Source organism: Molossus molossus, unplaced genomic scaffold (assembly GCF_014108415.1).
Source record: "Molossus molossus isolate mMolMol1 unplaced genomic scaffold, mMolMol1.p scaffold_m16_p_10, whole genome shotgun sequence".
In the NCBI taxonomy this organism is placed as follows: domain Eukaryota; kingdom Metazoa; phylum Chordata; class Mammalia; order Chiroptera; family Molossidae; genus Molossus; species Molossus molossus.
The window spans coordinates 50,061,476-50,086,386 of NW_023425345.1; the positions used below are offsets into that span (position 1 = coordinate 50,061,476).

At 44.5% G+C, this 24,911-nt stretch overlaps 1 protein-coding gene across 1 annotated transcript; it reads left to right on the plus strand.

Annotated features, from left to right (window-relative positions):
* Positions 1-11,557: 11,557 nt before the first annotated feature.
* CCDC65 (coiled-coil domain containing 65) lies at positions 11,558-24,404 on the plus strand. Its single transcript, XM_036252368.1, has 8 exons — positions 11,558-11,849; positions 12,366-12,533; positions 20,550-20,719; positions 21,524-21,662; positions 22,484-22,681; positions 22,862-23,080; positions 23,708-23,860; positions 23,974-24,404. Exons 1-8 carry the CDS (start codon positions 11,718-11,720, stop codon positions 24,289-24,291), a joined length of 1,497 nt encoding a protein of 498 aa, XP_036108261.1. The 5' UTR covers positions 11,558-11,717; the 3' UTR covers positions 24,292-24,404.
* Positions 24,405-24,911: the final 507 nt, after the last annotated feature.

The following is a 24,911-nucleotide window of genomic DNA, read 5'->3' on the forward strand; positions in this document are numbered from 1 at the left end:
CTCCCTCCCTTCCTCCCTCTCACACTATCTAAAAATCAGTGAAAAAATATGCTCGGGTGAGGATTAAAAAAAAAAGTGGCCGTTTGGCTACGTTGGAGCGTAGGCCTGCGGACCAGAGAGTCCCGGGTTTGATTCCCGCTAGGGGCACGTACCAAAACAAACAAACAAACAAAAGTGGAGCCCAGCTGGTGTGGGTTAGTGGATTGAGGGTTGTCTCATGGACTGGAAAGTCCTAGTTCAATTCCTGGTCAGGGCACATGCCTGGGTTGCAGGCTTGACCCCCAGTAGGGGGCATGCAGGGGTCAGCCAATCAATGTTTCTATCTCTCTCTCCCTTCCTCTCTCTCTAAAAAAGTGAATAAAAACATATTTTTTTAAAAAGTGGGAATAGGCCTCTTGGTGAAGTAGTGAATTTTCTGCCACTGATGAGTATTCAAGAAGAAGGTATATGCCCTCCTATTGAGCATTTGGGAAAGGACAAGATGCATTGGCTAAGTAGACTGCTGAGATCCCTCTAAATTTATATACTCACTTAGCAAAATATTATGGAGTATCTATATGTGCCCATGACTATGCCAGGAACAAGGTTTACAGTGGAGAATAAGGTGGGGTCCTTGCCCTCAGGAGCATACAGTCTAGTGGGAAAGTCAGACACTAAATAAATAAATACAATTGAATATGTAATTTCAAATGATGATATAGGTTATAAAGGAAAATAACAGGGTACTACTGTGAGAATAACAGAGGGATCTAATTCAGAGAGTGGATTCAAGAGGGCCTCTCTGAAGAGCCCACAGTGAGACTGAGATTTGAAGGATGAGTGGGGCCCTAGCCGGTTTGGCTCAGCGGTTAGAGCGTTGGCCTGTGGTCCGGAGAGACCCGGGTTTGGTTCCCGCTAAGGGCACATACCTCGGTTGTAGTTTGTCCCCGGCCCTGATTGGGTCGTGCGGGTGGCGACCATTCGATGTGTCCCTTTCACGTCGATGTTTCTCTCTTTCTCTCTTCCTCTTTCCCTCCCGCTCTATCTGAACAAAGAATGGAAAAATGTCCTCCAGTGAGGATAAAAAAAAAATTAAAGGGTGAGTGGGGGTCAGCCTGGGAAAAGGGCTTGAGGGGTGTGTGTGCACACAAGGCAGAGACAACAGTAAATAAGAAGACCCTGGGGGGGAGAAAGAACAGTGTGACTAGAAAATCGTGAGTGGAGAATGGCAAGAGATGACAATGACCAGAGAGAAAGGGGGTAGATCTCATAGGCCCCTGACCTGATCTTTTAACTAGCTGTCCCTCTCCAGTCCTGGATCCCTGGGCCTTGATCTCTGGCAGCTCCCCCAGGGGCGAGGCCTCACCATTCCTTGCGGCTCCTCCCACTGCCCTAGAACCTCCCAAAAAGCAGTGCTCCTGGTATTTTATCAGTGTCCCAGGAGGTAGAATTTGGCATCTGTCTTGTGTGGGAGCCCCAGGTTTGATTCTTTATTTTTTTCTTTACTGATTTTTATAGAGAGGAAGGGAGAGGGAGAGAGAGATAGAAACATCAATGAGAGGACATCGATTGGCTGCCTCCTGCATGCCCCCTACTGGGGATTGGGCCCACAACCGGAGCATGTGCCCCGACTGACCGACTGACCGGGAATCAAACCTGCAACCTCTTAATGCCTGGGTCGAAGCTCAGCCACTGAGCCATACAGGCAGGGCCAGGTTGGATTCTTAACCCTTGCCTTTGCTCTCAAGAGGTAGCATAGTATAGTGGTGAAGAGCTCAGACTTTGGAGCCAGACTGCTTGGGTTCAGACGGTGGCTCTGTCACTTGCTGTTTGATCTTGCCAAGTTACTTCACTGCTGTGTGCTGCATTTGGCCCATGTGGAGGAGGAGGAGGACCACACTTCGCTTCTAGGAGTGTTATGGATTAATATTATTGAGTGTTCAGGACAGTGCCTCGCATGTAGTAAGTGCTATATGAGTGTTTTTTAAATAAAGTAAATCATTGGCAATAAATCATGGCAACATCTGCTTCCCTGTCTCATCCCATGCTCTCCCAGTTCGCCTCTAGGCCCACAGCAGGGAGCTAGAGGCCAAGCCTACTGCTCTCTCTCCTCCCACTTTTCTAGCCAAGGCTGCTCAGAAAGAGCTCTTGAAAAGTAGCCAGAGCTCCTGGCCAGGCCAGTGTGGCTCAGTGGATTGAGTGTCGTCCCATGGACTGAGAGGTCCTGGTTCGATTCCCAGTTGGGGCACATGCCTGGGTTTCAGGCTCGATTCCCAGTGGGAGGCATGCAGGACGCATGCGGGAGGCAGTGATTGATGTTTCTCTCTCGCATTGATGTTTCTCTCTCTCTCTCCCTTCCCCTCTCTTAAAAAAAAAAAAAAAATCAATAAAAACATATTTAAAAAAGAAAAGAAAAGTAGGCAGAGCAGCACAGCCCTCCTCACCTCCAGAGTAAAAGATGTTTCTAATGAGAGGTGCACTCAAATCAAGATGCACAAGTGGTTCCTCTCTCCCCTTTCAAATGGTTTCGGAGGCTTAGGGTATTCTGGATACACCGAATGTATCAATGAGTCTCATTTCCTGGGCCCAGGGCCTGATCCCCAAGACTGAGTCTAAAGTTGTCATACCGCCCTATGCTCATTTCCAGTGTCTAGCTTACAGGTCTACAGCATAGCCACTGGCTTTCTTGTCTGAGGCCTGAAGGGCAGCAGCTGCCTCCGTGGTCTCGTCGCCTCCCTGGGCCTGGCTCTCTCATCTCATCTCTCACCAGTGCTCCTCCTGGTATCTCTGAGCCAGCCACACTGGCCTGCTATCAGCTTCTCAGGTTTGCTGTTCTCTCTCCTCAGGGTCTTTCCTTGTGCTTTTCTCACTGCTCAGAGTTCTTCCTCAGGTCTTTACCTGGCCAGCTCCTCCTCCTTCTTTAGGTCTCAGCTTACCTGTCACTTCCTCCAGGAAGCTTTCTGTGAGCCCCAGATCTAGGTAGATGGGTCTCCCAGCAGCTGGATTTCTTCACTGTATTTTAAGTATCTCTTTATTTATCTGTGTCTTCCATTAGCCTGTCAAGCTCAGTCATGTTTATCTAATCTCCTATTGTTTCCTCAGTGCCCAGCACAGGGCCCATAATAGACCAGGAGTTTATGCCCTGGGGCCTATGGATGAACTACATCCAAGAGTCCATGAGGCTCCCAAAATTATACGAAAATGTTTGTAGATTGGTAGTGCATTCTTTTTGGAAAAGAGTAAACACTGGTTTTCGATTGGATGCATTCACCTGTGAATATAATCATCGATATTCAATAAATAGTTATTGAATGGATGACTAAGCCTCCTCCTTGGGGTTAGGGTGCTTTTCATGTTTTCAATAGATCAAGAAAAACCTCAGAAGAAACCTTTGCCAGTAAAAGTTAAAGTGCCCCTTGCCTCAGCCCCTAAACACCCTAAATACCCCTCTCCCCACTGGGGCCCACTGCTTAAGACCAAAGCTTCAGAGACTCACAGCCCCTGCCAGAACCCAACTCCTGTCCTGAAATCCACCTACTGCGCCTTTGCAGCCTGTCAGCTGAAAATAATCCTGGTGAGAACAGGGGTGGCAGGAGCTGAGGAAGGAATCCTGCAGAAGCTTTGCATGAGGGAGACTCTGCCCCCTGCTGGCTTCCCTGCTCCTCGCCAGCACCCGCTGGAGAACCAGTTGGCCAAAGAGTGAAGTCAGAGCAGGGAAAGAGAAGAGTGAAGGGAGGCAGGGGGGCCAGGGAAGGGGGGAGCCCCCGTTGGGCTGCCTTGCCCATCAAGATGAGGCTTTGTCTTGAAACCCGTCTGGGACGGTACTTCTGTTTTGGAGCCTTCATCATTTCCCTTCCCAGGGCTCCTATCTTCTACTCCCAAATTAGGAGTTTGGGGAGGACAGGGGGCGTGGTGGGGTGGAGGTTCTTCTGGAGCTTGAAGGAGGCCCAGTCACTCAGACTTGGCTTGCTCGTCGATCCCTTTTCCCCAGCCTGGCTACTGCCGACACCTTTGGATCCTGTGCCAATTCTTTACATCGCCTACACTTGGTGTGTGGTGTATCAGCCTCCCCACATCACCATGGAAACAGGAGCCTCTGCATCCATCCCAGAGTAGATTTGTGAAGCTATGAGAAGAATCTGGATTTTAGGGTGGGGTGCATAGAAAGGGCAAAGAAGAAAACCCTCACAGAAATTACTGAGAAAGAGAGAGGCACATCAGGGTGGGGGAAGGATTGCTTTATAAGTGCTATTGGAATAGTTGTACTTGTGAAGATGGGCAGCTTCCTTGGAAGGCCAAAAATGTGGTCCTCTCATGGGCCACTGGTCAGTCCAAACTAACAACCCCTCCCCACAGCTGTCCCTCAATAGCTATATAACCTTGAGTGAGTTACTTAACTCCTATAAGCATCACTTCCCATCTGTAAAATAAAAATAATAGCAGCACTTTCTTTACATTGTTACAAGAATCCAATGAGGTAATGCAGATGTAGCACTTAATATGTTGCTTAGCACATAGGTAGTGCTCATGTAGTTATTGTACGTATTTATATATCTATATTTATTATTTGTGTCTCCTTAAAATAAATTACCAGCCCTTCAATAACAACACCTTAGTAATACTTGACAATTTTCTAAGTTCTTTCACACACATTCTCTCATTTATCCCACCCAGATCCTGAAAAATAAAGAAGAGATTATTCTCCCCATTTGGCAGACAGACATGCAGATTCAGAGTTTAAGCTTGTTCAAAGGCCAGCTCTGACCTGGTGCCAAAACTCAGGGTTCTGTAGAGCCTGGGTTCACTGCCGGATTTACTCTTTCTGTGCATCCCTGTGCCCAGCACGGCAGCACAGTCAGCGCCTCGCTGTTTGCTGATGTTGATCCTAGAGCAGGAGTCTCAAGGAATAACCAACCCTGAAGTATGGGCATTGGGTTTGACCATGAAGGAAGCAGAAAACTCTTAATTGAATCTATAATTAAAACAGTCCTACAAAGGGGGCATGACTACTCTGGTCTGGGGTTTCTTTTGGGAGTGGTGAAAATGTTGTAAAATCGATTGTGGTAACTGTTGCACAACTCTGCAAATGTACAAAAACCGTTGTATCATACATTTTAAGTGTGTGAATTGTATGATATGTGCATAAAACCTCAATCAAGCTTTTATTTTAAAAATTCCCACAAATCAAATACCAGGCCCAACTGTGGTACTGTTGAATTGTACTACACATTTAAGGAGGAAATAATGTCAATTGAACATAATTTTTTCCAAATAATAGAAAGAAAGTCTATATTCTCCCTAACTCATTTTATTAGGCAAGCATAACCTTTATACCAAACTTGATAAAAACATACACTCATGATCACAAATGAGAGTCCTATAAGCAAAGTGCTATATTTGCATATACTATAAGCAAATAATTTCTAGCTATACATAAAAAGGACAATATATCAGAATTATGTTCACCTTAGTCCAAATGTGAAATTCTTTTAACATTTGAAAATCAATGTAGTTCATTATATGAACCAAACAAACATGCAAGGAAAAAAATCAATTGATTTTGTTCTCATATATGGACACTCAATTTGTGACAAAGGGGGCCATGCAGAGCAATAGATGCAGAAAGGTGTATGGTAAAATTCAACATTAATTTATGATTTAAAATAATCAAACCTAATAAACTAAAAATTAAATTTAAATTTTCTTAATTTGAAAAAGAATATCACTATAAGCAAACATCACACTTAGAGGTGAAATGTTGAAAGCTTTCCCTTTGAGATCAACGATAAAAAATGCCTTCTATAATTTTTCAATTCAATACTGTTTAACATTGTCCTAGAGGTCCTAATCACTGCAGAAAAGACAAAAAAGATTAAAAAAAAAAAAAAAAAGGAATAGAAATTTTGAGGAAAAGAAGACATAAGCTTGCCCTGGCTGGTTTGGCTCAGCGGTTAGAGCGTCACCCTGTGGTCCAGAGAGACCCGGGTTCAGTTCCCACTAAGGGCACATACCTCGGTTGCAGTTTGTCCCTGACCCTGGTTGGGTCGTGTGGGTAGCAAGTACTCGATGTGTCCCTTTCACGTCGATGTTTCTCTCTCTCTCTCTCTCTCCCTCTCTCTCCCTCCCATTCTATTTGAACAAAAAATGAAAAAAAGTCCTTGTGTGAGGATAAAAAAAATAAGAAAACATAAACTTGTCATTATTCACAGATGATACAGATAATCTAGAGAAATATACAAATAAACTATCAGATTTAAGAAGTAAATTTAGCCCTGCCCAGTTTGGCTCAGCGGTTAAAGCGTCGGCCTACGGTTCAGAGAGACCTGGGTTCGGTTCCCACTAAGGGCATGTACCTCGGTTGTGTTTGTCCCTGGCCCTGGTCGGGTCGTGTGGGTGGCAGCCACTCGATGTGTAACTTTCACATCAATGATTCTCTCTCTATCTCTCCCTCCTGCTCTATCTGAACAAAAAATGGGAAAATGTCCTTAGGTGAGGATAAAAAAAAAAAAAAAAAGAAGTGAATTTAGCCTTGGCTTGGCAGCTCAATTGATTAGAGAGTCATCTAGATACATCAAGGTTTCAGGTTGGATCTCTGGTTAGGTCACATACAAGAAGCAACCAATGAATGCATAAATAAGTGGAACAACAAATTGATGTTAGTCTCTCTTTCTCTCACTCTCCCTTTCTCTCTCTAAAATCAATAAATAATAATAAAGAAGAGAGTTTAGTAATACTTTCACTGGACTCAAGATCAATTTTCTTTTTCTTTACTGATTTTAGAGAGAGAGGAAGGGAGTGGGAGAGAGACATAGAAACATCGATAAGAGAGAACATAGATTGGCCACGTCCTGCATGCCCCCCACTGGGGATCAGGCCCACAACCTGGGCACATGCCCTGGCCTGAAATTGACTGGCCACCTCGTGATGTATGTATGAGTCGAGGCTCAACCACTGAGTCACACTGGCCAGGCAAAGATCAGTTTTCAAAAATCAAAATTTTATATAGATCAATATGTCAGCAACAAGATATCAATTACATTTGAATAAAAATACCAAATATCTAAGCCATGGCCCCGTGGCTCCATTGGTTGGAGCTTTGCCCCTTACACAAAACATTGATGGTTTGATTCTCAGTCAAGGCACATACCTAGGTTGTGAGGCAACTGATCAATGTTTCTCTCTTTCTCTCTCCTTTTCTCTCTCTCTCTCTTTATATATACGTGTGTGTATGTGTGTGTATACATACATATTTTTTTTAATCCTCACCTGAGAACATTTTTCCATTTTTTGTTCAGATAGAGTGGGAGGGAGAGAGAGAAAAAGAAAGAGAGAGAAACATCGACGTGAAAGGGACACATGGAGTGGCTGACTCCCGCACGACCCAACTAGGGCTGGGGACAAACTGCAACCGAGGTACACGCCCTTAGCGAGAACCAAACCCAGGTCTCTCTGGACCACAGGCTGACGCTCTAACAGCTGAGCCAAACCGACCAGGGTTATATATATATATATATATATATATAAATTATTCCTCACCTGAGGATATTTTTTCATTTATCATTAGATAGAGTGGGAGGGGGGAGGGAGAGAGAGAGACTGAGAGAAACATCGATGTGATAGAGCCACATTGACTGGTTGCTTCCCTCACGACCCAACCAGGGCTGGGGACAAATGGCAAACAAGGTACATGCCCTTGACCAGAATCAAACCCGCGACTCATTAGTCTGTGGGCCGATGCTCTAACCGCTGAGCCAAACCAGCCAGGGCCCTTCTTCTCTCTCTAAAATTCAATAAATATATCCTCGTGTAAGGTTAAAATTTTTTTTAAATCAAATATCTGAGACGAATTCTCATAAAATATTCAAGACCTCTAAACAGGAAATTTATGTAACAATATTAAGAGAAGTTAAAGAACCTAAATAAATACAGGGATTTATCATGTCCATGAATCAGACAACTCAGTATTATAGAGATGGCACTTCTCCCCAAACTTATCTAGAGATTCATTGCAATACCCCATAAAATCCCAACAGGGTTTTTAAATGAAAACTAACATGCCGAGCCTGACTGGTGTAGCTCAGTGGACTGAGCATCGTCCCATGGACTGAGAGGTCCCAGTTCAATTCCCGGTCATGGCACATGCCCAGGTTTCGGGCTTGATCCCTGGTGACCGATGGATATTTCTCTCATATTGATGTTTCTTTCTCTCTCTTCCTTCCTCTCTCTCTAAAAAACAAGAAAAAATAACCAAAAAAAAACCATATTTATAAAAAAGAGAGAATAAGGTAGGAACCTATCCTTATGACTTTAGGATTGGGAAAGACTTCTTAAACAATATAAAAAAAAATTAGTAAGTCTAAAGACTGATACATTTAACTGTATTAAATTTCTAAATATCCTATTGGTTAAAAACAAGCAAAACATCATTAAAAAGGTGAAAAGGAAAAGCATAAATGTTATAGTATGTGATTAAATTTTTTTTTTAAAGTTGTGGGTTTACAGATATTAATAAATTGAAAAATCCTATCTCCCCTAATCAAGGTTTATACTTCTCCTCAACCAGAGGGCAAATAGCTTAAATCACCCTACTCAGGGAGACAGCAGAAGTCCAATTAGTGCTGTTTGTGCCAACCACACCCAAGGACAGATGAAGTTAGGGGAATAAACCTCATTTTGGTTCATCAGCATAAAGCTGATGACTGTTCTATTGAGATTCTCCCCTAAAATTTCTACTTTTAGAAAACAGATAAGTATCCTCAAGACAAAGAGCTATCCCTGGCTCTCTCTGAAGCAACCCCCGACTTTCTTCCCTCTCAGGTATGCATCTTTACTTTTTTCTCTGAAACTCTCTCCCCATGAGATTTGCAACTGGGCAGTAATAGGCAGCGGGCAGCTAATCCCAGGCTTATCCCCTTGAACCTGTCTCCAATGCCCCCTTTTGTATGACTTTGCAGGGAGCTAACAGCAGCCCCACAGTGGCTCACTTCTTTCCTCTAGATTTCTAGAGAGCCAAAGCAGAGCACTGCCTAGGCTCTCTCCTGTTGCTTCTTCTACCCTAAGCCCTTACATTGTTTCACTGTTTCCAACTTTAATAAATGTACTCTTAAAATCATCTGGACTCGTATTGTGAAATCTATCCTGCATCAAGTTAAGAACACACACACTACCGGCTGGCTCAAGGCAGACCCCGTCTGCCCGGTCCCTTTCCAGTGACATCTGTTTGGCTTGTGCAGGAGATAGATGGATCTTGTAGAATGACAGTGGATTATTGTAAGCTTAACCATGAGGTAACTCTAATTGTAGGTGCTGTGCCAGATGTGGTTTCATTATTTGAGCAAATTCACAAGTCCTCTAGTACCTGGTATGCAGCTATTGATCTGGCAAATGCCTTTTTCTCCATCCCTGTCAATAAGAACCAGAAGCAATTTGCTTTCAGCTGGCAAGGCCAGCAATACACTTTCACTAGCCTACCCCAGGGGTATATCAACTGTGCAGCCCTATGTCATAATTTAGTTCACAGGGATTTTGATCACCTGTTGGAAAAGGCAGTCTCATGCCCAATCTTTCCACCCGTGTTCGGCCACGTAAGAATGGACCTTGGGCCTGGAACACTTTCTTACCAAGAGATAAAGAGACCACACAGTCTGTGCTGGGCTTATCACCTTGTGTGGGAACACCTTTCCCTGTTTCATACTCAGTGTGTACTCCTTTGTTCTGCTTAAGTGTATGCTCAGTAGCTCTCAGGCATGCCCCCAACTATTTCAGATCCCGTGGAGGGGAGAGGTCTTCCTGTTGTGGCACCAGAGCCGGGCATGTAGGCCAACAGCCATGCATAGAATTCCAGGAGGGACCCCCTGGCCATGGGGAACCAATAAATACCCTCTATTAAAGCTGATCTAGCCATCCAGTTTAGGGGCTTTCCAGTTCAATGAAATTTTATGAAACCAGTGGTGTGGGTCATCAAGGTATTCCTTCTAAAGTGAAGGCTAGCCCTGGCCCGTGTGGCTCAATGGTTGGAGCCTTGGCCCACACACCAAAGCGTTGTAGGTTCAATTCCCAATCACAGACCCCGGTCGGGGCATGTGTGGGAGGCAACCAATCACTGTGTCTCTCTCACATCGATGTCTCTCTCTCTCTCTCTCTCTCTCTCTCTCTCTCTCTCTCTCTCTTTCTCTCTCTCCTGTCCCCCTTTCACTCTCTCTAAAAATCAATGGAAGAAGTATCCTTGGGTGAGGGTTAAAATGAAATAAATAAATAAAGTGAAGGAGGTTATGCATGGACTCAGCCACTTGATCTGTCATTCACCAAGGCCAGCCTGGCTATGGGAATCACTGAGAGCCCAATCTGCAAGCAGCAAAGACCCACACTAGGCTCCTCTACATGGTACCATTCCCCTGGGTGAACAGGTTGGTTACATTGGCTACTTCTTCAGTGTTTTGTTCTTACTAAAACAGACATTTACATTTGCCTTCTCTGACACAATGCTTCTGCCTTTTCTGCATATTTCATATAAAGGACCTTCTCAATATGTTGTCTCTTGTATCTGGCTTCTTTCATATTTTTGAGATTTATTAATGTTGCAACATGTATCCATAGTTAGATAGCTTAGACTGAAGAGTAAAATAGCTATATTGCATGGTAAATTTATGTTAAAAATTTAAGAAACTGCTAGAGCAATTCTCTATTTACTAGATGGGATGCTGCCCAATTCATAAATTGTTCAGTAAAGCCAATTAGATGAAGGAAGGAAGGAAGGAAGGAAGGAAGGAAGGAAGGAAGGAAGGAAGGAAAAGGGTTAGTAATGTTTTAAAGGGTAAAGGTAAAAGTTTGCAAAAGGTGGAAACTGTGGAAATTGTGTTGCTTGCATGACCTTTGCTCAGCCTTTTGTTGAGTACAAATAAGGATTATCTGGATTCTCCACAAGGCAATGGATAACCCAGCAGATGCTGAACGAGATACCAGATCAGTCCTACTGCAAAGTGGACAATGGGTCAGATAAAGTACATCAGCAGGAACTGCCGGAAGCTAAAAGTAGGGTATATAACCGACACCCCAACCCTAATTTGAGGCTGAACTCTTCTCAGCTCAGCCCACCTGCACCCAAGCGCATGTAACAAAGCCATTTTGCTCTACATTGGCCTTGTGTTGTGGATGTGACCTCCTGCCAGCTCAGACCTTTTGGAAAGGAAGGAAGGGAGGGAGGAAAAAAGAAAAAAGAAACTGCCAAACTGTCTTCCAAAGTGGTCGCACCATTTTACATTCCCACCAGCAAAGCATGAGGGTTCCCATTTCTCTATATTATCTCCAAAATTTGTTATCTGTATTTTAAACTATGGCCATTCCATGAAAAACAAACAAAAAAGATTTTTAAAGTTTCAGTTAGGAGGCTAGGGATTTTGAGAGGCAAAACGACTCTCTCTCCACAATAAAAAAATCCCTCATTGCGGTCCTCCAGGCGGCAGAGGGCGCGCCAAGGCGAGGCCTGTCTTCCTAGCCTCACAGCGCCATTTTAGCGAGATCCCGTTGCTAGGAGACGGAGATGCGTCTTTTGGCCTGCGAGCTCTGCCTCCCCGCTATCCCAGGCTTGGTGTTGCCCCAGGACTGAGGTCTACCGCCCCCACTACCATTCACGGAGCAGTTCCAGAAAGTCTCTTTCTGGGGGCGTTTTCCTTCTACCTCTCTAACGCTGGCCGTGGCGGGCCCAGGACCCTTGCCTAGATCCAGTCCTCTACCCAGCTATGCCTAAGAAAGGGAAAAAGGCCAAGACGCCGCTGTCCCAGGAGGAGCAGTTGCTTCTGTTTCAGCAGAAGTTGCTGGCAGAGGAGGAGATGGCCAAGAAGAAGGAGAGGCTTCTGAGTCAGTTCTTGAAGGTGATGGCTTTCTGCATTATTCCCTGCCCAACCCCACCTACTCCTTGCGCTGACCCTATTGCATTAACCCCGTCATTGTGGCAGCCTCATTTTCATGCTGGCCTCCCTCCTCTGGAAATCTTGAGACCTAAATATGTTGAGATTTCAGGCAACAGTGTTTGGAAGGAGGGGCGGTGGTATAGAGTGTGGCAGTCGCAACTGAGCTCCACAACTGTTCGAAATGTTTGAAATTCTGATAATCTCCCTGGAGAGGGTCATTACAAATAGCCTCCTCCACCCTAAAAGAAATTCACCCTTCCCTTTCTTAAAATGCCATCTGGCTCTTCCTGTGTCACTTGAGGCTGCTCCCAAAACAATAACAGGAACTACCTGAGTGTTAGCCATCAGAAGCTTTGGTCCCTCAGAAAAATCAATGGGGAGAGGTGTCAGTTGACAAACTAAGTGTGATCTTGTTTGTTGTACTGTATCAGGCTTTTGGCCCTGACCTCCTGCAGGTGTATTTATTCCTTCACACAGGACAAGCTGGCTAAGGAGGAGCACAATAGTGCTCTGAACCTTAATAAGATTAACACACAGTGGAGAACTGTTCTTCGAGAAGTCAAGACCAAAGAGCTTCATAAGGACATTGAGATTCTCAGCCAAACATTTGAACGAGTGGTGGATTGCAAGGACAGTGTCATCAAGGTAGGTGTTCCTCCCAAGAAAATACTTAAATATGGTTGTCTTGATCTCTTCTCTTAATAGAATGGGCCTAGAAAATTAATTACTCAATCGTTTTTTTTAGACAAAGTTATTCTTTTTTAAAAATGTCTTTTTAAATTGATTTTTTTAGCGCGAGAGGAAGGGGAAAGGGAGAGAGAGATAGAAACATCGATGTGAGAGAACATCAATCAGCTGTCTCCTGCACAACCCCACTGAGGATCGAGCCCAAAACCCAGGCATGTGCCCTGACTGGGAATCAACCGGGACCTCTCAATCCATGGGACAATGCTGAATCCACTGAGCCATACCAGCCGGGCTAATTTCTCAATCTTAAAGCCCATACAAGAAGCTGGTTGTGATGATGAAGCCAGGCTATCGGTAATGACAATTTTCACTGAAATGAAACATAGAATATTAGGTGGTCATTCCTCTCTTTCACTTAGAGGAGCCATTCTTTTTAGACATCTCCTGCCCCAAACCAGTACTATCTAATTTTTGAGTTATGAGGCACAGTAGACATCACCCAAAGACTTGAACTTGGTCTATATCTTCATTTCAATGTGAGACTACTCCGTCCTAGAGGCAGGAAATGGCTTGCCCAAGGTCACACAGCTAGTCAATGAGAGAGCTGGGACTACAGGACAGGTTTCTGGATTCTCACTTCAGTGCCTTATTCAACCAAATTCTGTTTGGCCTCTTTGATTCAACTTCAGTGGCCCTGGATAAGGCTGAGATCTCCATGGGTAAGAGCAGTTCTGAATCTCTGAACAATTCAATCAGCCATCCTCATGCTCTTGGGAGGTTCTTTCTTTATTTTTTGTTAATCCTCATCTAAAGATACTTTTCCATTGATTTTTAGATAGAGTGCAAGGGAGGGAGAGAGGGAGAGAGAAACATCAATGTGAAAAAGACACATCGATTGGTTGCCTCTCACATGACCCTGACCAGTGCTGGGGATTGAACCTGCAAATTAGGTACATGCCCCTAACTGGAAATAGAACCTGAGACCCTTTGGTCCAAGGGCTGATGCCCTAACCACGGAGCAACACTGGCCAGGGCAACACTGACATTCTTTTTTTTTTTTATTCTCACCTGAGGGACATTTTTGCATTTATCTTCAGATAGAGCGGGAGGAAGAGAGGGAGGAAGAGAGAGAGAAACATCGATGTGAGAGAGACACATCAAGTGGTTGCCACCCACACGACCCCAACTGGGGCTGGGAACAAACTGCAACCAAGGTACCTGCCCTTAGCAGGAACCGAACCCTGGACTCTCCAGTCCACGGGCCCACCCTCTAACTGCTGAGCCAAATCAGCCAGGGTAACATTGACATTCTTTTTTTGTGTGTGATACCTGCCCTTAGTGGGAATCGAACCCGGGACTCTCTGGTCCGCAGGCCAACGCTCAACTGCTGAGCCAAACTGGCCAGGGCAACACTGACATTCTTGGTCATGCTCTCCTTTTTGAAAGTCCCCTTTGGTTTCTATGACACCTTTTGTAGCTTTTCTCCTGCCGCTAGGATACATACATCCAGTTTCATTTGTAAGTTCACCTTCCTCTCTCCATCACTTGAACTTTAGCATTTCCCAGGTTTCTGAGTCTGACCATCTCACCCTTTACCTCTTTTCCCTTAGAGTGTCAAATTAAAATATGCCAAAAGCCAAACACAATAATAGCCATTGGTGTGAATGAATAAAAATCATACCTATTTTTGTCAGATCAGCAAAAAATATATTTTTTGGTGTGCTACAGAATTTTAGTCATTAATTTATATGTGCCATGAGATGAAAAAGTTTGAAAATTGCTGGTCTAGGGTCTAGACCATTGTATTCATTACCATGGCTTTATTATTTATTTATTTATTTTTAATCCTCACCCAAGGATATTTTTCTATTTATCTTCAGATAGAGTGGGAGGGAGGGAGAGAGAAAGAGAAACATTGACGTGAGAGGGACACATCGACTAGTTGCCTCCCGCATGAACCCCGACCAGGGCCAGGGACAAACCGCAACTGAGGTGTATGCCCTTGACCGGAATTGAACCCGCAACTCATTGGTCCTCGGGCTGATGCTCTAACTGCTGAGCCAAACCAGCCAGGGCTCCTTACCATGGCTTTAAATACCACTTATATATTGATGATTCCCAGGTCTGTAACACTAGCCTGTATTTTTCTCTTGAGTTCCAAATCCTTATATTCAAGATTCCTGGATGTCTGTTCCTGGCTTTTGTACTTTCCTCACAACTGAACTCATGGGCTTCCCCTTCCCTAGCCAGCCCCATTCCCCATACTCCACAATTTGGTCTTCCTTATAATTTCTATTAGTGTGGCTGGTGTCTGTCATTCACCAAATCACCCAACCCAGAAATCTGGTAATCATCCTAGGTTTTGCCTCCATTCCTGACTTCTTTTACTAAGTCTTATATAAATCTTGTGCTTAAGTATTTTTCAAAACCATATCCTGCTCTCTTTCCCCACTGTCCTGCTGTAGCTGAGACTTGAGCATTATCTCTCTTATGGACCCCTGCAGTCATCTTCTATATTCCAGCCTTCTTGCCCAACGCCTCCAGGTGATTGTCTACACAACTACCAGATTATCTTTCTTTTTTTAGATCACATTATTTTAGTTAAACTTTAAATAATTTTTTTATTTTTCAATTACAGTTGACATACAGTATTATATTATTTTTATTGATTTTAGAGAGAAAGGAAGGGGGAGAGAGTAACATTGATGTGAGAAAAAAACATCATTTGGTTGCCTCCCATATTCTCCCTGACTGGAGATCGAACCCGCAACCTAGATATGTGCCTTGAGTGGGAATCGAACCCACAACCTTTTGTTGTATGGGATGATGCTTCAACCAACTGAGCCACCCCGCCAGGTTATATTAGTTTTGAGGTGTACAACCCAGTGATTAGACATTATATAACTTACTAAGCGATCACCCCAATAAATCTTGTACCCATCTGGCACCATACATAGTTATTACAGTATTATTGACTATATTCCCTCTGCTGTACTTCCCTATGACTATTCTGTAACTACCAATTTGTACTTCTGAATCTCTCTACCTTTTTCATTCATCTCCCCACCCCACCCCCTCCCATATGGTAACCATCAAAATGTTCTCTGTATCTATGAGTCTGTTTCTGTTCTGCATTTTATTTTGTTTAGATTCCACATATAAGTGAAATCATGTAGCATTTGTCTTCGTCTGTTTGACTAATTTCACTCAGCACAGTACCCTCTAGGTCCATCCATGTTGTTGTAGATTGCAAGATTTCATTCTTTTTTATGGTTCAGTGTTGGCCTTCTTATTTGGGACTCTCTCTGCTTCCTGGACTTGTATGTCTATTTCCTTCACCAGGTTAGGGAAGTTTTCAGTCATTATTTTTTCACATAGGTTTTCAATTCTTCACTCTTTCTCCTCTCCTTTTGGCACCTCCATGATCCATAATGTGAATGTTGGTATGCTGAAAGTTGTCCCAGAGGTTCCTTATACTATCCTCATTTTTTTTTAATGTTTCCTTTTTTTTTCTTCTTTTTTTCTTTTTTGGTACGTGCCCCTAGCGGGAACTGAATCCAGGACTCTCTGATCCACAGGCCGATGCTCCAACTGCTGAGCCAGACTGGCCAGGGCTATCCTCATTTTTTAAAATTCTTTTTTCTTTTTGCTGTTCTGATTGGGTGTTTTCTGCTTTCTTATCTTCCAAATCTCTGATAATATGATCCCCTGCTTCACCTACTCCACTATTGATTCCCTATAATGTATTCTTCATTTCTGACTGGTTCTTTTTCATGTTTTCTATCTCTGTTTTTATGTTTTCTATCTTTTGTTGAAGTTCTCACTGCGCTTATCTATTCTTCCCCTAAGTTTATTGAGCATCTTTATAACCAGTGTTCTAAACCTTGCATTTGGTAGACTGCTTATCTCCATTATATTTAGTTTTTTTTTCTGGCATTTTTTGTATTATTTCATTTGGGACATATTTCTTTGTCTCCTTATTTTGGCTGCATCCCTTTGTTTGTTTCTATGTATTAGGTAGAACTGCTACGTCTCCCGGTCTTGGTAGAGTGACCTTGTGTAGAAGGTGTCCTGTAGGATCCAGTGGTACAGCCTTCCTGATCACCTAAGCTGGGCACTCAGGTGTGCCCTCCCCCCCCCCCCCCGGCCAGTGTGGGCTGTGTCCATCCTCCTGTTGTAGTTGAGCCTTGATTGCTGTTGGTACATCAACATGGGGGATTTACTCAAGGCTGACTGGCTATGAGAACTGGCTGCAACCACCATGGACGATCAGCTGTGCAGGGGCCAACCCCATGGAGCAAGACTTACTTCAGCAGGACTCTGGTGGCTGCTGAGTCTATCCTTTGAATGTGTCCCTTGTAGAGGAGGTTAGGTGGTGCTTCAACCCGGTCTGAAGCTGTCCACCAGATGTGTTGGGTCTAGAGCCTTCTGGGAGGTGCAGATCAAGGTCAGCCACCATCTGTGCTCTGCCCAGGGCCACCCTGCATGAGCTACAAAGCAATGTTCGGATGGCTGCTACTTGTCTGGGCTTGGATTTACCCAGGAGAGGCCAAGCTGTGAACCAAGGCTGGCTGCTGCTAGTGCCAGACCTGGGGCCACTTAGCGAGAGGTATGTGGCATGCTGAGGCCAGAGGCTGCTTTTGTGAGAGATTTTGGGAAAGTCCAAAGCATAAGCCAAGACAAGTCTTTGTATGGAAAAGCCACTGGAAACAGCTTGGGTGGGCCCACAAGATAGGTGTGGTGGGGTCTCAGGGAGTCATCAGGACCAAGGCCAACAGTGTTAGCCAGGTTGATGGAGACTCAGGTATGGTACTTGACTACAGGCTCTGTGTGGCGAGGGCCCAGAAAAAGAACAATGGCCTCTGCTAGCACTTATGTCTTGGAAAAAGCTGCCCTTCCAGCTCTTGCCTCAATGCCAGACAACTCAGTTTGTTGCCAGATAAATTAGTTCCTACCTTTATGTCACTGGTGCCCCAGTGAGTCCAAATAAATGTGTGCGCTAGGCCCTTTCCGGAAGCGCTCTGTCTCACTCAGCCACAATTCCTGCTGGATTTTGCAGCCAGAAGTTATGGAGACTTCTCATCCTGGCACTAGAACCCTGGTTTGGGAAACCTAGTGTGGGTCTAGGACCCCTCACACTTCAGGGGAGACCTCTGCATCTGAGACATCCCTCCACATGTGGGTGTGGGACCAGTCTGTTCAGCATCTCTGCTTCTCCTACCAGTCTCAATGTGGCTTCCTCTTTATATCCTTGGTTGTGGAACTTCTGTACAGCTAAATTTCAGGTGGTTCTTAATGATGGTTGTTCCATAGTTTAGTTGTAATTTTGATGTGGTTGTGGGAGGATTCCAGTACTGCCTTTAATTATGCCACCATCTTGACCTGAACCTCATTATCTTTCTAAAACAAAAATCTGATCCTGTTATTCTACTGCCTAAATCTCCTTAGTGGCTCCCCACTTCTACTGGAAAAAAATCCATATTTCATGGAAAGAACATCAAAGGCCTTCAGGATCTACCCTCTACCTGTACCTTTCACACAGTCAGCTTTGTTTCTTACCTGTGCCTTTCCACATTCTGTTTCCTCTGTCTGGAATCCCCCTCACCATCTCCCCAGTCTCCCCGGCCAACTCTCACTCTTCCTTCAAGAGTGACACAAATGACATCTCTTCTGTGAAGCTTTTCCCAGTGCTCTTAGTTAGTTAGATGTAGCACTCAGTCCTTCATATCCCATTGTCACTGTAACCTCATGGCAATTTCCATGTTAAACCGTAATGTTCTATTTATATAATTATTTTCCTACTGCAAGAATGCAAGCTCCTTTCAGGGCAGTGAGCATGTTTTTAATCCCTAAATCCTCTGTATCGCCCTGGCCAGTTTGGCTCAGCGGTTAGAGCGTCAGCCTACGGTCCAGAGGGACCCGGGTTCGGTTCCCTCTAAGAGCATGTACCTCGGTTGCAGTTTGTCCCCGGCCCTGGTTGGTTGTGCGGGTGGCAGCCACTCGATGTGTCCCTTTCATGTTGATGTTTCTCTTTCTCTCTCCCTCACATTCTATCTGAACAAAAAATGGAAAAATGTCCTTGGGTGAGGATAAAAAAAAAAAAAAATTAAATCCTCAGTATCCAGCAAGTGCTGGTACATAGCAGGTTTGGTAAATATTTGTTGAGTGAGTAAATAGTCATTCATTATCAGAACCTATTTCATAAAAACCTTTTCCATGTAAGTTTCTCCTCCTCCTCTCTCCTTTCCCCTCTCTCCTCTTCCACACCTCTGCCACCTCCTCTTCCTCTTCTTTCTCCTCCTCACCGCCTCTCCCTCCACCTCTCTCCTCCCAACCCTTCATGTCCCCTTCCTTTATCCCAGCATTTTTCCTATTCCTCTTTCTACCTCTCCCTTAGAATAAAAAAAACAAAAACAAAACTTTTCCATGTAAACATAGTATAAGGTAAAAGCCAGCTCTGTGTAGAGGCTGTAGTAGTTCACAGTGAGTGGACTCAAGGTATTTGGATCATATGGGAACTCAGTAAATGCTTTTTTGTTTTATTTACTCTAATTTTATCTTACTTTCTTGGATGGTAATACATTTCTACTGTCCAAAATTCAAAAGATAGAAAGTTACATAGTGTCCTGGCCTGTGTGGCTCAGTGGATTGAGCGTTGTTCCATGGACTGAGAGGTCTGGGTTCGATTCCCAGTCAGGGCACATGCCCGGGTGCAGGCTTGATCCCCATTAGGATGCATGCAGGAGGCAGCCGATTGATATTTGTCTCTCACATCGGTGTTTTAATCTCTCTCTCCCCTTCTCTCTCTCTGAAAAATCAATAAAAACATACTAAAAAATTTTTTTTCTTTATTGATTTTAGAGAGAAAGGAAGGAAGAGGTAGGGATAAATGGAAACATTGATAAGCGAGAACATCGATGGGCCACCTCCTGCATGCCCCCCCCGCCACTGGGAATTTGGCCCACAACCTGGGCATGTGTCCTGACTGGGAATCGAACCTGCGACCTCTTGGTGCATGGGTCGTCGCTCAACCACTGAGCCACAGCAGCCAGGCTAGTTATTAGCTTGAATACTTCTATAAAGAGATACTTCCCATCATTTACCCAAAGGTATAGTTTATATAAGAAAGGCAGGTAAAATGCTTGATTCCTTCTTTTCCCTGACAAGATACCCCAGGTTCAACTTGTTTATTTTTGCTTCAGATTTTGAAGCAGCCATTCTCTAACAATCATTGCAAATGTTTGTTGTCCCTAGGACACTGGAGGGCTCTATGGGGTTCTCTGATGTCACTCTGACTTTACATTCAAGAATGGGAGAACCGGCCCTGGCCGGTTTGGCTCAGCGGTTAGAGCGTCCACCTGCGGTCCGGAGAGACCCGGGTTCGGTTCCCGCTAAGGGCACGTACCTTGGTTGCAGTTTGTCCCCGGTCCTGGTTGGTCGTGCGGGTGGCAGCCACTCGATGTGTCCCTTTCAAATCGATGTTTCCCTCTCTCTCTCCCTCCCACTCTGTCTGTACAAAAAATGGAAAAATATCCTCGGATGAGGATAAAAAAAAAAGAATGGGAGAACCGCCCTGGCTGGTTTGGCTCAGCAGTTGGAGTGTTGGTCTGTGGTCCCAACAGACTTGGGTTCGGTTCCCACTGGGGGCATGTACCTCGGTTGCAGTTTGTCCCCAGCCCTGGGTGGGTTGTGTGGGTGGCAGCCAGTCGATGTGTCCCTTTCACATCGATGTTTCTCTCTCTCTTCCTCTCTTTCCCTCCCACTCTATCTGAACAAAAAAATGGAAAATGTCCTCAGGTGAGGATAAAAAAAAAAAAAAAGAATGGGAGAACCAGCACTCTTAGAGCTAAAGAACTGGCATTAGGAACTAGGGGGAAATGCCATTTGTCATCCAGCTAACCAGCTGAATACATTTTTAATTTTCTCACACAGAAGCCATCCAGCCAAAATGGTAACTCTCTGTTTCCTGCCCAGTCTTTAGCCAAGGACCTCTCAGAAGCTGAGGAGCAGTACGCCCATGCCCTGCGCAGCCACTTGCACAACATTGACAAGCTATTGGCCCTGCAGAGATGCCGACTCAACCTCCTGGAGGAAAATTACAATGTGGAGCTAGAGGCCCTAACCAAGGAGTTTGAGATAGAAAGGTATGGGGGTTTTAGTCCAAGGGAGGATATAGAGCCTATGTCAAAGAGCTGCCTGTAAGCAGGAGGCCAGCACTCTGGAGCATCCCACCTTGATTATGACATTATCCCCAGCAGAAAAAGATCCTGATTTCCTTCTAAACTAACTTGGGTTTAAGCTTGTGGCCTTAGACTTTCTTTGCCCATGCCAGGTCCCTATTTGTAATGCCCTAACCACCCACTTTCAACTATCAAAATCCTGCCCATTTGGCAGGGGACAGGAATGGGAAGGAGACTTCACTGTAACCTTTGCACTTTTTGATGTTTATATCATATGAGTATATTAAACTATTCAAAAATAAAAATAAAGCCCTGGCCAGTTTGGCTCAGCGGTTAGAGCGTCGGCCTGCGGTCTGGAGAGACCCGGGTTCGGTTCCCGCTAAGGGCACGTACCTCGGTTGCAGTTTGTCCCCGGCCCTGGTTGGTCGTGCGGGTGGCAGCCACTCGATGTGTTCCTTTCACATCGATGTTTCTCTCTCTCTCTGTTCCTCTCTCTCCCTCCCACTCTACCTGAACAAAAAATGGAAAAATGTCCTCGGGTGAGGATAAAAAATAAAAAAATAAAAAATAAAAAAATAAAAATAAAATAATCTTATTCATTCATTCTTTTTGGCCCTAAAAGGAATAGAGCCCTCCCTCCCTCTGTTCTCCTTCAGTACCTAAGAGTTTGTACCATTCATACAGTTTTATTACATAGTGCTTTGAGTTGTCATTATTGGTCCATATGCTTTATCTTTCGGAGCAGGGACAGTGTCTTATCTCCCATAGGAAGACAATTATTGACCAACATGAAAAAGAGATTCACTACCTACAAGATGTCTTCATGGCCATGGAGCAGAACTATATAGATTCTGAGTATGAAAGCAAGCTGGAGTTCCAGAGCATGTGGGATGACCTCAAAAACAAGGTACAGAGGGGAAGTAATGGGCAAGAGCTGGGAGAGAAGTGAGAGAAAAATGCTCAAGGCTAGCAGAGCTCAAGGAAATCCCTTTAATCAATATAATCCATAAAATGCCTGTTGCCATTGTAGGTATCCCTCCTGCCTTTTGTACTTTTGTGAAAATTAGTCAGGAGGGAGGATCATTCTGAAATATCAAGGAAATGCATTTCAGAGCTAAAAAGCAATAAGATCATCTGGCTTCACCTCTGTGATTTATAGATGAAGAAACTAAAGCCCTCCAAAGTAAAATCATCTGTCAAAGTCATGCTGCCGGTTTGTGGCAGAGCTGGGAGGACAATCTGGTCTCTGGCCCCCTGGCCCAAAGTGCTTGCCACCATCCTGGAGGCTGCGAAATTCAGCTGGCCTGCAGACCTGGGTTTGGGTATGGGGTTCTTTGTTTTTATTTTGCCCTGTAATGTTTTGTAAAACATTTTAATAAGGTTTCTACATTAAAAAATTGGAGGTTTCACATAGAAATCCAAGTTTTCAGCTTCCCTTGAAAAATGTAAAGATCTAGTAACACTAGGCCAATATTTCCAAATGGAGCTGAGCAGCTATGCCTTCCCTGCTTCCCCCGCCAAAGAGCATTTCCTCTCTGGCTCACCACAGGCCCCATCTAGCCCACAGCACGTAATCAATCATATGCCTGGTCTTTGTAGGCATTTTCACTGGTGACCCCTGTACTGTACTATGCTATAAACAGTGCAAGAGTGTGAGGTTGCTGGTGGAAGTGAAAGGGCACTAATAGGGTAATTCCAAGCATTGGCTGTTTTGGCGCCACTTCCTAGAATATAGAAGAGAAGCACTTTCTAAGACTGCAATTAGAGAATGTAGTAGAAGACCTGTGGAAAAGGTTCCAGGATGCACTCAAGAATTACACTGATGCCACAGAGGATCGAAAGATTGCCTTCGAGACCCTGAAGGTGAAGGACGAGAAGAGTTCCAAAGATATTGAAGTACAGATGAAAAAAATACAGAAACTACAGGTTAGTGCAGCCAAACAAAAATGCTCACTGCTTTAACTACTCCATTATGCCCTATTCATCTTCCCGTTTCCACTGGGCCTCATCACTGGTTGGGAAAAGATGATATGCTTTGACTGCAGTGTTTAAACTGAAGATCCTCAGCTAGTCAGGTGTTTCCTCTAATCTACTCTGTTCTTCCAGGATTCCATAATTATTTTAAAAAGCAAGATCATGATGCACAGCCGTGAGAGTGAAGAACAGAACCAGTATATTCGTGATGACAAGGAGTTGGTCCTTGTACAACTACGAAAACTTAAGGCCCAAAGAAGTCAGGCCCGAGAAATAGCACAGGAGAATTTAGTGAAACTCACCCTGGAGAGTAATGCCACCCTCAAAGCCCTAAGAAAGATTGTCGATAAGGTAAAGGGTGGAGGGTGGTCCAGACAAACCAAAGAACCCAGCCCCCTGCGAAGTAAAAGGGGCTTGAGAGAGGCAGAGGCTTTCTCCTGCTCCTGCCTGAGGGGACACCTGGAATACCTTTTTAATTTCATGTTCCCTCCCCTCTTGCGTTTTAAATTAAATGAATTAATAATGAATTAACTTTATAAGAATATAAAATATCTACTTGGAATAGTGCTGGGCACGAAGTAAGCACTCTGTGTTAGATGTGTATGTTACTCTTTTTTTTTTTATCCTCACCTGAGGACATTTTTCCATTTTTTGTTCAGATAGTGGGAGGGAGAGAGAGGAAGAGAAATAGAGAAACATCGACATGAAAGGGACACATTGAGTGGCTGCCACCCGCATGACCCAACCAGGGCCGGGGACAAACTGCAACCGAGGTACATGCCCTTACGGAAACTGAACCCGGGTCTCTCTGAACCGCAGGCCAACACTCTTAACTGTTGAGCCAAACTGGCCAGGGCATGTATGTTACTCTTGTTTCCCACTTGGATGAGTAGCTTCCCTGGTTCAAGCAGGGAACCAACTCCACTATTCCCCCTCCCACCTCTTTCCTAATAAAAGGTATCTTCCTGCTTTCAATAGGGTGAGAAGATTCTTAAACTTGCTGAAATATGTAGGAAATTTGAAACAGAGGAAGAAAAAGTGCTGCCTTTTTATTCATCAGCACTGACTGCCGAGGAGCAGGAGGAGATAGAGAAAGTCAGTGCAGAGGAGCTTACGGAGGAGCTGGCAAAGGTACAGTTCCTAAGGCCCAGAGACCTGGGCTTAAGTTTGGGGATGATGGGGCCCAGGGCTGTATTTGCTAATGGGCTCCACCACAAACTTTTTTTTTTTAAATCAATTCCCAGGATATAACAAACTACAAAGGGATGGAGAATTTTTGGAAAAGGTACAACAAAGTGAAACTGGAACAACTGAGCCTCCAACACAGACATGCCCAATTGTTAGAGATCAATGGGAAGCTGCGGGAAATGCTCAAGAAGTACTTGGATGGCATCTCAGTGAGTGATGAAGTGCTGAACCAGCTCAACCCACTCTTCATCGTCAACCACCGAAGCAACTTACCCCAGCCCTTGTCCACATCTACAACCCAGCCAGGTGACAAAAAATGTCCAACCACTTACAATATCATTGAGGCAGCCCACGTGATCTCTCATATCTTGTGATACAAAGAGAAAATCTCTCTTCAACCTCTAGAGAATTTTTTGAGAGACTCAAGGACTTTGCTATTAAAAATTTCCGTAGAGTTCATGAAATCCTTATATCTTTGCCATGTTGGACAGAGCAGACTACTTAGAGAACACAAGGACTATAGCAGCCCCAGGGCATGGGGAAAATAGCTAGGCAACTACCAGGAAGCTTATTTCTCAATGAAGCATTGTCCCTGGAGTCAGGGCACTATGGGAGCCAAAACCCATATGTTCAGGACCCAGAGATCGGATGGGAAGACTCAAAAACAGGTCCCTGGGGTAAGTTAGGACAGGAAGAGGAGGCCAAGGGAAGAAGTGATCCAAAGCCTCTAACCACCCCATGCCAGACAAGATCCAACTTAGAATGCCTTTTCCCCAGCCACTTCATCTCATTCCCATTTACAAAAGTTGCCTCAGAAAGTATCAGGTGAAGAATGCAAAGAATTTTTTTTTTTTCTGTATCCTCACCCGAGGACATTTTTCCATTTTTTGTTCAGGTAGAGTGGGAGGGAGAGAGAGGAACGGAGAGAGAGAGCGAAACATCGACGTGAAAGGGACACATCGAGTGGCTGCTACCCACACGACCAACCAGGGCC